The 15,590-nt window shown below is 40.2% G+C and overlaps 2 protein-coding genes across 2 annotated transcripts in view; one reads left to right on the top strand and one right to left on the bottom strand.

Moving 5' to 3' along the window:
• Nrxn3 (neurexin 3) overlaps window positions 1-15,590 on the bottom strand; it is a 1,492,393-nt gene that overhangs the window by 871,731 nt on the left and 605,072 nt on the right.
• Window positions 11,595-13,550, top strand: LOC119818608 (cellular tumor antigen p53-like). Its single transcript, XM_038336212.1, has one exon. The coding sequence runs from the start codon at window positions 11,664-11,666 to the stop codon at window positions 12,261-12,263; it is 600 nt and encodes a 199-aa protein (XP_038192140.1). The 5' UTR covers window positions 11,595-11,663; the 3' UTR covers window positions 12,264-13,550.

Below are 15,590 nucleotides of genomic sequence, written 5' to 3' on the forward strand. Positions count from 1 at the left end.
ATAGCCCATGGTAGTCTGGGATGGGGGTTGGTAGTGGTATACTGCTATTATTTTAAGAACATTTTTAGATGAGAAGTTGGCCAAAAAATTGAATTTTCAACTGGAAATTAAGCACAAAGGATGTTGGAGAGAAAGTAAAATTACAAGGGATACCTTCTACCTAGATCATATGGTGTTGTATTATGACCGTATCAATGTAGTTCCTGCCATTGTCATAACATGGGTGTCTTTATTCCTTTCTGTTTTTACCTCTTCCATTTCTCATGAAGCCACTTTTATTATGCCTATGGTAATTGATATCTAGGATTGTAAGTTAAATACAAAGGACACTCTATCCAAATAAGGTCACAATCAAGACCTAATGATCACACACTTCATAGTCAATGAATATATATGCCTATATCTTTATAGGTCATTGTGACCCATTTTCAACTCCCTACACTTGTCTTATAAAGGGGTACATTATGCTTCCATCTATCTTGCAAAATCCTAGATGCCAGTAATGCTTCATATCAGTGAGTCTCAACTTTTTTGACCCCTCTGACAAACTTTTATCTCCAAAAATGCTTGCATTACAAATCATAACAGTAGCAAAATTACTGTTATGAAATAGCAGAGAAAGTAGTTTTATGGTAAGGGGTCACCACACCATGAGGAACTATATTGAAGGAGGTGGCAAAATTAGGAAGGTTGAGAACCATTGCTTTAAGTCGTGATTCTGCCAGATTCTCAGTATGCAAGCTCTCATGGAATATTCAACATTTATGTGGTATGAGTGAGTGTGAAGATCACTAAAAACATCACAGAAACTCCTGCATGACTAAAGCACAGTATTATGCATAAAGCCGTGAGCATACATTACCAAATTACAGGGGAAGTGAGGCACAGATGTAGCTGGTAAAACAACACTACCAAGAGCAGAGGAAATATGGTAACAATCTCCAACTCAAATCACAATCCAAGTTACCAATAAAAGGAAAGTATTCTTAGCAACTCCATAGCTGTCTGCAGAAAGACACTTGGGAAGACACATGGATAATAAAACTGTTAAGGATATTGAGAACTTTAATCATTTTATTCTTTAATGATAATTTTAATCCTTTTATTAGTCAGGCAGTGGTGGTACACACCTTTAATCCCAACACTTGGGAGATAGAAGCAGGCAGATCTCAGTGAGTTTGACGCCAACTTAGTCCACAGAACAAGTTCCGGGTCAGCCAGGGCTACACAAAAAAATCCTGTCTCAAGAAAAAAAAAAAGAAACAAAACAAAATAGCAACAAAAACAAATAAATAAATAGATGATAATAATTTCTTTTGCACAGAAATCTTTACTGAAAGCCTTGGTCTTGGCTAAATTCCTATGCAAGATGTTAGAACTTGGTGAAGAAAGCATGTCTGTGTTTTGAAGCCACCATGCTAGTGAGGGACAAAGATCAGCAAGCTGGATGCGTGTTCCTGTATAGGTGGCATGTTGAGAAGGGAAAGGAGAGGGAAGGAAAGACCACGGGGACAGCATCAGCCTATGCTGCTTCCCTCACCCTCTCTCAAACCTGTATGAAGTGCCACAGGACTTTGAAAGTCTCTAGTACGTTTCCAGCCCTTGTTTTCTGAGGATATGCTCATCAGATGCATTCTACAACTATTTTCTACTTATCTCTTCAGCTCAAGTTGCCTTTCCCGATGTATGCTGTATATGATAAAAGGCATCCTTTTAAGCTGTGTACTCCACTAAATCCTGATAAATGAAATGAAGGGCCACCCAGATCTGCCATTCCCCTATTGTGTCCTGCTACTACAGTTGGGTCAGATTTAAGGAGCTACATCTTCTCTGGGCAAGATTATACATGGACCTTTTAATGCCAGTGCCATGGAGGATGAGAGAACTTCTGGGGCTTACTGGCTGCCAGTCTAGCTCTAACTTCAGTAAAGCATCCTGGTTCAAAAGGAATAGGATAGAAAGCAGAATACACGGCATCCTTTAGCAATTACGTGTAAGCACGGGCACACACTACGTACCTGTACATACATATAGCTCTTTGCCAGTGGGATAAGAGTCAGAAAGCGCCCTTGAAAGTTCACGGGGAGGTAGGCAGCCTGACACAATTATGTCTCTTCATTACTGGCTGTCAGAACTGAGTAATCACACATAGCATTTTAGTATCTAAAGAGGCTGTTTCACACTATGTGAGGTGGCCTCAGGATTTGTGACTTGACCCTCAGAAAATCCAGAGTCCTCCTCTTAGGAGCCCTGTCATCCACAGACATATCCCAGGAGTAAGCCTTCCAGAGAATGCTGTGGGCCCAGGACTCAGTCCTATGTTCAGTTTTACTATCGAGAATCAGGCCTAGTCATTACAGGCAGGAATAGTCCAGGCCTACTCATTGTAGGTAGGAGTAGCACATTGTAAAGCCAACTCACCCTGGACCACTCAATGATGCAGTCCAAGCAGAAATAGTGGGAAAATGTCTCTGGGGTGCCCACAGTCTGGACTCTGAATGCATTGAGGCAAATGGGGGCAGCTCTCTGGATCATCATCAGAACTGGGTACATTGCTAGCTTCAAGCTTCCCTTGAGTCTCCACTACTGCTGTTGCCATTTTTACTCCATCTTCTGAACCTTCAGAACAAGATCTATGTTCTGGGTCTTCCTCCTCAAACAGCCCCTCTGTTTCCTCCCTATCCGTGTCTTCTTCATGCTCATTGCCTGTATCACCTTCAGAGTCTCCACCGTGGCTATTGCTGCTTTCAGCATCACTGGCCAGTTCTGAGGGGTCAACTCGTGGGGGTCCATCTGGTCCAAGGCTTGGAGCCACATGCTCATCCACACTGTCGTCATCCATGGTTACACATTGGAGTTCAGCTCTGGGAACCTTGTGCCTCCCAGATGCTCCTAGATGGTCCAGCCTCTGTCCGAACGCAACAGCAAGTAGGCTGGACTACAGGCCTTTCGTGCTTCCGGAACCCAACGATCATTGTTTTACAGAAGATTATTTTAACAAGATATCAAAAAACTGGACTTGGTCATTGGAAAACTGGATTGTAATAATAAAAACTTAAACCAGTAATGATGATACAGATAAGAAAATTCCAGCATTTTCATACTGCACGGTTTTCAATTTGTTTTCATATGTGTGAATTTCAACTGATATAATGAACAAAATTTTCTCTCTCTTTCTAAAACTTGAGGTTATAAAATAATTACGTTTCTCCCTTCCCTTCCTCTCTGAGAGTCCTCCCATATATTCCTCCCTACTCTTCTTCAAATTCATGGCCTCTGTTTCTATTGTCATTTTATATATTATATATAATATTCAAATTATCATTATATGTAACAACAGTATATATATGTAATATATGTGGGTGCATGTACATATACACACATGCATATATATTTCTAAATATAACTCTCTTATTTTATAATGTTACTTTTATGTACATTTTCAGGGATGACCATCTGGCACTGGCCAACAATTGGTGTGCTTTTACCCTGGGGAAAAACATCTCTCTTGCTCCCAGCTTTCCTCTATTGCTTATAGTTCTTTGTGTAGGATTGAGGTCTCATGGGCTTTTTTCCCATCCACTTATGCATGTTCAAATAATCTCTCCTGTCTTACAGATTTAAAACATGATGCAATATTAAGTGGGTGCTTAATGACATATGGTATAAAAACACACAAACTGACTTGACATTGTTTTTCTGGTGCCAAATTTAGAGTGTGCGTGTGCATGTGTGTGTGTGTGTGTGTGTGTGTGCGCGTGTGTGCATGTGTGTGAGTGCACATGTGTGTGTGCACATGTGCTTGTTCGTGTATGTGTGTGTGTATGTATGTGAATGTGTGTGTGTGTGTGTGTGTGTGTGCGTGTGTGTTTCCTTCTCAACTGGACTGTAAGCTCCCAAATGGTACTGTCAGTTCTGCCAGTAATCTTGCCTGGTATTTTCTTATACCTAACTATCTAATTACTTTGCAGAGTAGTTTAAGATTCAGTTCAGGAAAATTTAGGGTACTTTTTCCACCCAAAGCAAAGCAATTGAGAATAATTTTACATAAACTCTATAACTTTATGAATTTCACTAATCACTACTATGAAGGAAAATATGCATGGGTTAGGCTACATATATATATATATGTATATATACATCTCTTTGTATGTATATATATTCACACACACACACATACACACACACACACACATATATTCAAGGAAGAAGAAATTCCATATATCATCAAAAAAGAAGAAATATCATTTTCCCTAGAAATAGAAAAGCATAATTTTGGAGTATCTGCTACTTTAAGTTGTACAAACTCAGAATCCCCTGTCATTAGGTAATATGTTTCTATTGCATCAGGATGGTCTCCACAAAGCAACTCTTACACATTGGGGCTATGTCTTAAGTTGGAAAATTGATAATACTTCACTTGTGGTACCTTAAAAATCAATGTTAGAATCTCAGAATTCAGCAGCTTTTTGCCAACACAGATTCATTTAATTTTTAGGAATCCACAGAAAGTCGTTTCTGAGGGCCACAGTCTCCTACACCTACCAGATGTGAATCATATCCTTCGCTTACTAATGTTCCCTAAGCTAGTCAAAGTCTAGAGAACCCCGATACAGAGCCTAATGAAAAATAATGTAGCAAAGATGCTCCTTCTGAAATGCCAGTCTGTAACTGCCTTCTAGAAGCTAAGTTTTAAAGAATCATTGAATATTTGAACCTAGTTTATCTCTCTTGAACACCAAAAGATGAGTGTTGGCTTCTATCCAACTCACATCACTTGTATGGAGGGACAGAAAGTCACCTCACCCAGGGAGTCAGAGGCAGTGAAAGGCGGGTCCAGTGTCTGATTCCGCTCAACAGGTTCACAGGCCAAGACCAAAGCTGGATGGTTTCTGCTCCCTGCAGTTATGATCCTGTTCCCATATCCTTGCTGATATGCTGATATGAAACAATCCTGTGATCTATATTAACATCACGTTTGCCTCCACGGAACCTGAATTAGCAAGATGATTAAATCTTCCTTTCCTTCTAGAAGCCATCCCTTTTTTGCTTTCAGGATACCTAAGGGCTAGTACTTACTTCACAATAAGCCACACTTTAAAAAAAAATGTTGACCCATATTCTTGAGTCTGCCATCTCTGCAAAAAGTTTCTCATATGAGCTTATGTGTAAAGCTTTGGGATTAGGAAAACTCACATTTACTTAAATAAGAACATTTCTGCGTATTTTAAGAGAGATCACAAAATAGAATTCAGCATCTTTTAACTTTTGGGGGGCTTAGTGACTATGGACTTCATCTCTGTTTAGGCAATGGTTAACATTTTAGAGGTTCCCTGGAATTTCTACCGTATGGTCAAATTTTCTAAGGAGTGACCTGGAATTCTGATACCCTGGGTGAAGGGAGTCCTAGACACTGGCGCTTATGCAAGTTTCATTATATGATTTGTTTGGTTGGTTTTGCTTTTCAAGACAGAGTTTCTTTGCGTAACCTTGCCTGTCGTGGAACTAGCTCTGTAAACCAGGCTGGGCTGAAACTCACAGAGATCTGCCTGCCTCTGCTTACTGAGTGCGGGATTAAAGTGCTGGGTGGTGTCTGCCACCACCACCTGGCTTATAGATGTTTTTGGTTTTTGTTTATTTTGTTTTATGTTATGCTATGCTAATATCTATATTAAACCTTCCCCACCCCTTTTTTGTGGAATAAAGGATAAAATAATCTTCTCTTTCAATAGCCTCAACCACTTAATTATACAAACTTTGGGCTCAACCAGCTTTGTATTTGAATTACGCCTCTTTCTAAGACGTCTGACTTTAAGCAAATTAGAAAATCAAACTAAACACAATTCTGTAGGTTTCTACATTTGAAATAGGGCTGATGAGAAGAGCAAGAGAAATCATACCTATGACTTGATTGGTGCAGTGCCAAGTACGTAATCGTTAGTGCTGAATTAACAAGTGGCACCATCACCAACATTACCATCAGAGAGAACACAGTTGAGACATGATCAGAATTGGGCATATTAAGTCTATTTAGGCATGAGGTGTTATACTAGGGAATACTTCAAATGTCTAGGAAAAACCAAATCAGACCTAGGCATACCATGCCATTATAGTGTTTCCTTTACCATGGCATACAGTATAGTATTACAGAATGATTTGCAACAAAGCATCAGATGATTTTCATCAAGAAATGGTCTAACCTATGCAGAATTCTCAGCTTCTGCTCCAAAGATACTACTCTGTTCAGCCTAACGTCTCATTAGCACAGAGGGAACCTCAACACAAGGATGAAGCAATCAATGTCAGCTCCCAACACTGACTTATGTATGTCTGATAAAGGAACTCATAAAGATTCTTTGGTCCTTTCTAACACTATTAAACATTTCAACAGATAACTCTGAAAAGTTTATTCATATTTTACAGTAATGTCTCTTCCTATTTTTCTTGTTATGCCTCTTCCTAAGTTTTCATTTGTCTGTGACTCTTCAATCATCTATCATAGTGCCTAAATGACAGCCTTCTGCAAAAACTATGGATCAAGAAAAACAACAATAGGGGAAAGTTTTTAGGGGAATGAAAAAAGAAAAAGAGGAATAGAGAAGAGGAGGAGCCAGATGCTGCTCTATTCACTCGTGAATACTTCTGTTATAATAAAATGACAAACTCCGTATCAGAGAAGAGAGGAGCAACGGAGAAGAGGAGAGATCGAAGCAAGGATATTAATATTGTTACTGAGGTCATTAATGCATGTGTCTTTGGGAATCCTTCACCCCCTGCCAAGTATTTGTGTTCCTTTCCATGCAGCTGAACCGTAACAGCAAAGTAACATCAATATGAATCTACCTTTCCCTTCATAGACTACCCTGCAATAAATTCCTGGCTAATAAAATGTGTTCCAAAGTGAGGTTTACCAATTCAGCATTTTCAGCAATATTTGCCAGCTAGATATTGACACCAATGGCCAGCTTGTAAGGCCTGTGCTTCGTCAAGGTGGGCTTTTGTCACCATGGGTCCTGATTGTAGAGCCTGACCTCATGGGGTTTCTCTGCTTCTGTTTGAAATTTGCATAAGCAAAACTAGTAAGAAAAAGCCAGAAATAAAACAAGATGAAACTTTTCTTGGGTTATTATTTTGAGAATCTGATCATATATTATACTTGCTAATAAATGTTAGAAATCTATATTCAATTTTCAGACAGCCAGAGCTGTATCTTATGTATACTTAGTACTAGATCAAGCCTATTTCCAAAGCTGTGGTGATTCTTTGTTTTCCAAATAGGATCATAAGAGACTGCATTAGCTGTCAATGATATCATGGAAATTTGAAAACACAGGGCTGTTTTTGCCACCATATGGAGGGTAGTCAACATAACTGTTATTGATTGTTAAATAAATATTTTAGTGGGAGAATAAAACAAGTATTATGAATTAAGTAAAATTTGGTTGGTGGGTAAAAGCATTTGAAAACCCACTAACTTAGTCTTATTTGCTGATTTCAATCTACTTTCAAACCAGCACCCCCCTTTATATAACATGAACCTTACTTCTCTTTTTCTTGTTGCTTTTGTTTTCTTTGTGATTATTTCTTCTAAAAATACCAACCACAGGTTAGTGAAGAGCAGATGAAGGACTTACTGCCAATCCTGACAACTTGGTTTAATCTCCAGGACCTGTATGATAGAATGGGAGAACTGCCTCCCTAAATTTGTCATCTGAGGCCTCCTGGAAAGTAGTGGTTGGAGTTATACCCCCCAAATGAATACATATAACAAAAATATTCCAGATAATAGCTACATTAATGAATGTTTCATTCATTTATCAAAGCCTGCCTATGGTCTTGACACATGGGGAATTTAAATATTTATAACATACAACAAACTTTGCATTAAGCCATTTTTCAGAAATCTAAGAAATCTGTCATTATCCCCCCTTCATAAAAATAAAATGTTGTAAGGGTAGAAGATATAGATCACCATCTAGGAGCACATACTGCTCTTGTAGAGGACCTTGGTTCAGTTCTGAGAACCTACATGGGGATACACAACCACCAGTAACCCCTGTCTCAGTGGATCTTATGCCCTTTTTATCTCCACAAGCTCCTGTGTGCACATGGTGCACATAACTCACAGAATCAATCACAAATACATATATATTAAGTAGGCAGATAAATAATAAGTATGTTTTTTAAAGTCAATACAATCAGTCTCATATCTGTTCTAAATGAAGGATCAGAGATGGAAGAAAGGTAGCCATACGTCAGACACTCTTCCAGATACCATAGATCTGTTTATTTAATTAATGTTCCAAACAAGTAGAAGAAATAGACACATTTATTGGTGTCTTGTGGAGATGGGAAAACTGAGAACCAGGAAGTTTGAGAGATCCACCTGATATCCTATTAGTAGGTCTTCAGAAAAGAATTCCGACACTGGCTTTTGGTTTTAACTTTCTGTCAGCTGTCTGCAGTGGGTGTGGTAAGTGATTTTAATGAAAGAGAAAAAATGTTATCCATTTTGGTCTCAAATAAGGTCAAAGGTAAGACAAAATTAAATTCCATTATAGCCATGTATCAAAGAATAAAACATTAAACCCCAAAGTTAAAATAAACAAGAAAATTGAGAGCCAGTTTCAAGCAGTGCAATAGTGAGCTAGGGATTGAGGGAGCAAGAGTGGAAGAAAGGGCCAGGGCTCTGAAGTCCACAGACATTTCCTGTTACTCACACCTATCCACCTACACATGGTTTAATCTCTCCCCCACAACTCAGGAACAAAACTCAATGTGTTTTATTATTTTAAATAAGAAAAACTATCTGATTAATAGATGCTTTCTGAATGTCAAGGCACTGAGAGTGGACTCCATTAGAGTACAATATTCTTAAAATAACGTCATGATAAAATGAACTAAAGAATAAAAAACCTGGTCTTATTTTAAAGGATACACTGACATTACAAATAATAAATAAAAGAGAAAAAAAGAACTAAAAGAAGCAGATTTCATCATTGGACTATTCATCTAAATGATTCAGTTGCACTTGACCATTACTCAGCCATCCTCTCTACATAAGGAATATAAAAGGCTAATCTGACTGAGCATAGAAAGACACACTACATACTCACCATGCCTGATGATACCCTGCCCCAGGAAATCATCAATCAACAAATTCAGAAAAGATGACTTCAACCCAATGACGAGCTGGAATGAATGTGTCTAAAGTCAATAAACTTTGGCAAGAGCAACAACCCTGCATTTTCTGAATGTGTGATTTTTGGCAATGTACTTAACTTTATATCTCAACCAAATACATGTGAAGTGTAGCTCCAGTCAATGCAGACGCCATGTAGCTTGGTCTAAGTTGTGTTCCACTTGGGTCTACACTGATATTCCAAGAAATATACAAAGCAATACATTCTTCACCCAAGTTCCTTAAGGAATATCCTATGTACACTGCAGATGAACTAACGCTGCCTTATCTTTTCTCACTGTTTTTTTCCCACTTTTCTCTTTAATTTATCATTAACCTGTGATGGTGTTCTACCTCCTACAATTACAAAGAAACTTTTGACCCATTTCTAGCTTCTGTTTTTGGGTCCTTCCTCTCCAGCCTCTTTATTCACTCTCGTACCTGTTAATTTAAAATAAAAGAAAACAATCTTTTTTTCATTATACATACCAATTCCAGTTTTCACTCCCTCCTTTCCTCCCATTCCCCTCACCTACTTCCCCGCCCCACTACACATCCACTCCTCAGAGAGGGTAAGGCACTTTGCTTTGGTGAAAGTCTAAGGCCCTCCCTACTATATCTAGGCTGAGCAAAGTATCCATCCCAAGAGAATAGGTTCCCCCCAAACTAGTACAAGCAGTAAGAATAAATCCTGGTGCCACTACTACTGGCCCCTCAGTCTGCCCCAGCCATGCAACTGTCAGCCACCTTCAGAGGGACTAGTTTGGTCCTATGCTTATTCCTTCCCAGTCCAGCTGGTGTTCTTGCAACCTATCCATTATTGATATCAGCTTCTTACTCTCTTCCAGGAAGAATCGCTCCTTATTTATAGAAACACACACACACACACATACACACACACACACACTTTTTACTACCATTTTGTTCCATCATATAGAAAGAGCAAGGCTCATCTTCAAAGGGTTTTATGGATATTAAGTGAAAAATACATGTGAATTTTCTCCTTCTGCAGGTAAGTCCATGCATGTGGCAGAAAAGTCCCTAATTAAATACATGTAGTAGATTGCTTCTGTTCATCTGTTCTTCATCTCACCATGCTCTCTGGGAAGTTCATCTTGCTTCACATAATGGCAAGCATATGTATGAATGAGGGGGTAGGAAAAATGAGGTCAGACATCATTTTACCCTATGTTCTCCTGTCAGGACTTGTGCAAGTCCTCTTGGGCAACCCCCTCCCAGTTATAGCAACATTATACGTTCTATATCTGGATTTCAGCAGTACTCCAGATATAATCTGAACATGGTTTGAATGTCCACAAAACTTTCCTGTTAAAATGTTAAAGTGTTAAAATTTCATCCTCATTGTCAGGTAGGTATTCAGACCATGAATTTTGTAGTTAGGGCCTTCAATAATTGATTAGGGTGAATTTCATGTGTCTGAATCTTGGTAGATTTACAAGAAGAGAAAGAAAGATCAGAGGAGACTAATACATACAGTACATTCTTTCCTTCTTCCCAAGTGATATGCTATGCTCCCTCTGGACTCCTGTCAGCAAAATGTCATGAACAGATTGATGTTCTACACCATGTCACTCCAGAAACTTAAGCCCAAACTAATCTCCTTTCTTTATAGTCTGCCTAAGATATTTTGCTATAAGAACAAAATGGCAAAGATAGTTTCTTTCTACCTTTGGCAATGGCTACCAGAACACCTTACAATCCTTTATCGGCTTGTCTGACCATAGACTTGTCCTGCCAATACCATTGGCAGCAGGTTGACTCATCATAGTACTCCATTTGAAATGCCATCTTCGAATGGATAGAACGTGTTTGCCACTTTGAAGGGTTTTAATCTGTGTATTCCTCTTAACCTAATGTGGAAAATGTGACACAAGGCACTGTTAGAACGGTGGACTTTTCTCATTAGTTCCCAAAACACAAGTGTAGAGGTGATGGGTGAGGAAGAAAGAGGAGAATTAGGAAGCAAAATGGAGAGCTCTCCTGCCACAAGAGGATCTGTTCTTCATCGTTAAATGTAGCTCACTGAGATATGAAGTTAATATCCAAACCAAAGATAAAATTTTTTATCTGTAAAGAATTCAAACAAGTCAGTAGCAAGAGAACTAATAACCCAATATGAACAAGGGAGAAGACATGAAAACAAAAAGATATTTCTGCAAAAACAAAAAGTTCATACAGACGGTAATATAAAAATGGCTGACAAATTCAAATTGCAACTACGGTGAAAGAACACTCACATTCTCATAATTCTAGTAGCAAAATGATCTCCTGAGTAAATTGTGAGCATTGGACCTTGAGAGAGGGTTGAAGGGGAGGGGAGAGGCAGGGAGGGGAGCAGAGAAAAATGTAGAGCTCAATAATAATCAATAAAAAAGAGAGCAGAGGAGTCCGGAATCTACTTTCCACAGGGTGACACGCTTCCCTGAAGACCCGAAGCCTGACTGACTTCCTGGGTGCTTCAATGGAGGAGCCGCAGTCAGACCTCAGCATCGAGCCCCCTCTGAGTCAGGAGACATTTTCAGACTTGTGGAACCTACTTCCTCCAAACAATGTTCTGTCTACATCGCTGTCAGTTTTTGCCATGGAAGATCTGTTCCTGTCCCAGGATGTTGCAAACTGGTTAGAAGAGCCAAATGAAGGCCCCCAAATGTCAGCAGCAACTTCTACAGCAGAGGACCCTGTCACTGAGGCCCCTGCACCGGTGACTCCTGCACCAACCACTTCCTGGCCCCTCTCATCTTCTGTCCCGTCCCAAAAAACCTACCAGGGCGAATATGGTTTCCGCCTGGGCTTCCTGCACTCAGGGACGGCCAAATCTGTCACATGCATGTACTCCCCTTCCCTCAATAAGCTATTCTGCCAGCTGGCAAAAACATGTCCTGTGCAGTTGTGGGTCAGCTCCACACCTCCTCCTGGCACCCGTGTCCGTGCCATGGCCATCTACAAGAAGTCCCAGCACATGACCGAAGTCGTTAGACGCTGCCCCCACCACGAGCGCTGCTCCGATGGTGATGGTTTGGCTCCCCCTCAGCATCTCATCCGAGTGGAAGGAAACTTGTGAGCCGAGTATCTGGATGACAGGCAGACTTTTCGGCACAGTGTGGTGGTGCCATATGAGCCACCTGAGGTCGGCTCTGACTGTACCACCATCCACTACAACTATATGTGTAATAGCTCCTGCATGGGGGGCATGAACCGCCGGCCCATCCTCACCATTATCACACTGGAAGACCCCAGTGGGAACCTGCTGGGGCGGAACAGCTTTGAGGTTCGTGTTTGTGCCTGTCCTGGGAGAGACCGCTGTACGGAGGAAGAAAATTTCTGGAAAAAGGGAGAGCCTCGTCCAGAGCTGCCGCTGGGAAGTACTAAGCGAGTGCTGCCCACCAACACAAGCTCCTCTCCCCAGCCAAAGAAGAAACCACTTGATGGAGAATATTTCACCCTTAAGATCCGTGGTCGTGAACGCTTCAAGATGTTCTCAGAGCTGAATGAGGCCTTAGAATTAAAGGATGCTCAGGATGCAAATGGGTCAGGAGACAGCAGGGCTCACTCCAGCTACCTGAAGTCCAAGAAGGGCCAGTCGACTTCCCGTCATAAAAAACTAATGATCAAGAGAGAGGGGCCTGACTCAGACTGACATCCTCCGCCTCCTGTTCCCCGTCAGCAACCTCTCATCCCCTTCCTCCTTTCCTGCCATTTTGTTACTTGGGTGCTTGGGTTAATCCGGTCATCACCGGTATCTGGGGAGGGTAGTGGGAATACCAGCTCAGCTTTTAGGATTCTGAACATGATGAGAGTCTTGAAGAGAGGAAGAAAACTCTTGTTGGTGGGGTTGGAGCTTACAGTTGGCCATGTGCTTGCCTGTGCAGTGGTGAGGCCCCACCCAGTTCTGAGTTCACTTTCTCCCAACTTGAACAACCACATCTATAAATTGCAGATCAGCGTGTCTGCTCCTCAGGGTTTGTTGTGATACTTGTCCCTTCCAGACCTTTTTATTACCTTGTGGCTGGGACACGGCCCCTCTGAGTGAGTTCCTGGCACCTGTTGGGGGATGGGTTGGTAGTTGCCAGGTCTCTGCTGGCCCAGCGAAATCCTATCCAGCCACTTGTTGGACCCTGGCACCTAAAATGAAATCTCACCCCACCCTCCACCCTGTAAGATTCTATCTTGGGCTCTCATAGGGTCTGTATCCACCAAGACCCGTGTTCTTTCCACCCTCGGCTCAGGATCAGTTTCTCTGAACTCTGCCTGGCCTTTGTGCATTTACCACCACCACCCCCTTTCCCTTTTTATACCCCCTTTTATATATCGATCTCTTATTTTACAATAAAATTTTTTGTTATCAAAAAAAAAAGAGAGCAGAGATGTGCTACAGAGAATATGGAAATGAGGAAAACAGCATACTTCTGGCATGATTATAAACAAGCGTAGCCATTATGAAAAGCTGTATGGCAGTGTTTCCAAATCAGATGAAAACAGAGCCATCATATGATCCAGTGACCTCACCACTGCATATATATATGGGATAGAAATAAAACCAGGATGTCAAATAGACACCCGAACTCCCACATATATTGTGAATAATGATCCACAATGTAATAGATCCGTCATTTCTAACCTTCCTAATACAGTGACCCTTTAATACAGTTCCTCACGTTGTGGTGACGTCAACTTATTTTCATTCCTACTTCATAACTTTCTGTGACTGTTATGAGTCATAATGTAAATATCTGTGTTTTCTGGTAGTCTTAGGCTGCCCCTGTGAAAGGGTCGTTCTATCCTCAAAGGGATCATAAGTCACAGGTTGAGAACCACTTATCTAGATGAAGAAACCCTAAGTGTTTAGGGATTTTGAAATGGATGAAGAATCTATGGCAAAATCCCTAAACACTTAGGGTTTCTTCATCTAGATAAGTGGTTCTCTGATCCCTATGGCAGCCGGGCGGTGGTGGCGCACGCCTTTAATCCCAGCACTCGGGAGGCAGAGGCAGGCGGATCTCTGTGAGTTCGAGGCCAGCCTGGTCTACAAGAGCCTGTAGGACTACAAGAGCCCAGGACAGGCTCTAAAAAAGCTGCAGAGAAACCCTGTCTCGAAAAACCAAAAAAAAAAAAAAAAGAAAAAAGAAAAAAAAAAGAATCTATGGCATGTATACATGGTGGAATATTTAAAAGTAAAACAAACCTAAAAGGGAGTGAAATCTTGATACTGGCGACATGACGGGCGAAGCTAGTGAACACTGATTAAACAAAATAACTCCAGGCTAAGCAAGATAAATGCCACATAACATCATTGATATGTGAAGTCTAAGAACAAGATGAATCCCTAGGAATGGAGTTAGGAAGGCAATCTCCAGCAGATGAGGAAGGGTGATAAGGTGAGATTATCAATATATGGGTCATGGGGAACTGTTCGATTAGACACAATGAAGGTATTTGAGAAACCCACCGTGCAACACGGTCACCAGAGTCATTTGTTTTCTTTGCTTGGATCTTGCTTAAGTAGATTTTTCAATATTCTAACCACAAAAGAAGGGCATGAAATAATGACTATTTTAAGTCCTTTCACTCAAATGATCCCCCGATCCAAAACATAATAAATATTCAAGTTTGTACATTTAAAAGTTTATAATGGGACTTTCTAGCAACTTTCTGTTGCTCTAGAGTTAATAGCAATAAACTGGTCTGCATGATTCAAGAAAGATTTTCTTTTCTTCAAAGTAAACCAGACATGGGACCCATACTGAGAAATCTCTATCATGTTGGCTGGATCCATGTCAGTACAAAATTGCTTATGCTTATTTCTAATTAAGATGTATGTCCAGAAATCTCATTAGTTAATTTTTCTTGTTATGTGGAAATATTCTCTGAAGGTCGCTTGTGCCCTCTGGACTTTTCAATAAGCGAAGAAAAGTAAGTTTAAGTGGCAAAGCTATGGTTTTCAAAATTCATTACCACTGAAAGTAGATCAATGTACTTTGGTATATGTATTTATAACTAAGTAGGACATGCCTAATTACCTGTGTTTATGAAAAAATAATTCAAAGCAAATTTCACTCAGCAGCTATAGTAATTTTTTTAACTAGAAAACCATTTGCCTGACCTACTATCAATAGCCAAATTCAGCTTAATGAACAGTGACCACAATGCCTCAATTAATAACAGACTGAAATAGAAGTCAAGAACTTTTCATTGACCCCTTTTTGTAAAGAATAATCTAATGTTTAATCTGCAAAATCACATCCTGGAATTACTTTATAACTGTTTCTTTTTTCTTCAAGACTGCAAGTTTCATAGCAGGGAACTATCTATTTTCTTAAATTGAAATCCTAGCACTGAGCATAATATTTGGCTCATGGAAGGTGTTCAATATATCCTTATTCACTGAGTA

The sequence above is a fragment of the Arvicola amphibius genome, chromosome 7 (assembly GCF_903992535.2).
Source record: "Arvicola amphibius chromosome 7, mArvAmp1.2, whole genome shotgun sequence".
In the NCBI taxonomy this organism is placed as follows: domain Eukaryota; kingdom Metazoa; phylum Chordata; class Mammalia; order Rodentia; family Cricetidae; genus Arvicola; species Arvicola amphibius.

Excerpts from the sequence above, each read along its gene's own strand:
- LOC119818608 (XM_038336212.1), top strand. The coding sequence starts at position 11,664 with ATGGAGGAGCCGCAGTCAGACCTCAGCATCGAGCCCCCTCTGAGTCAG.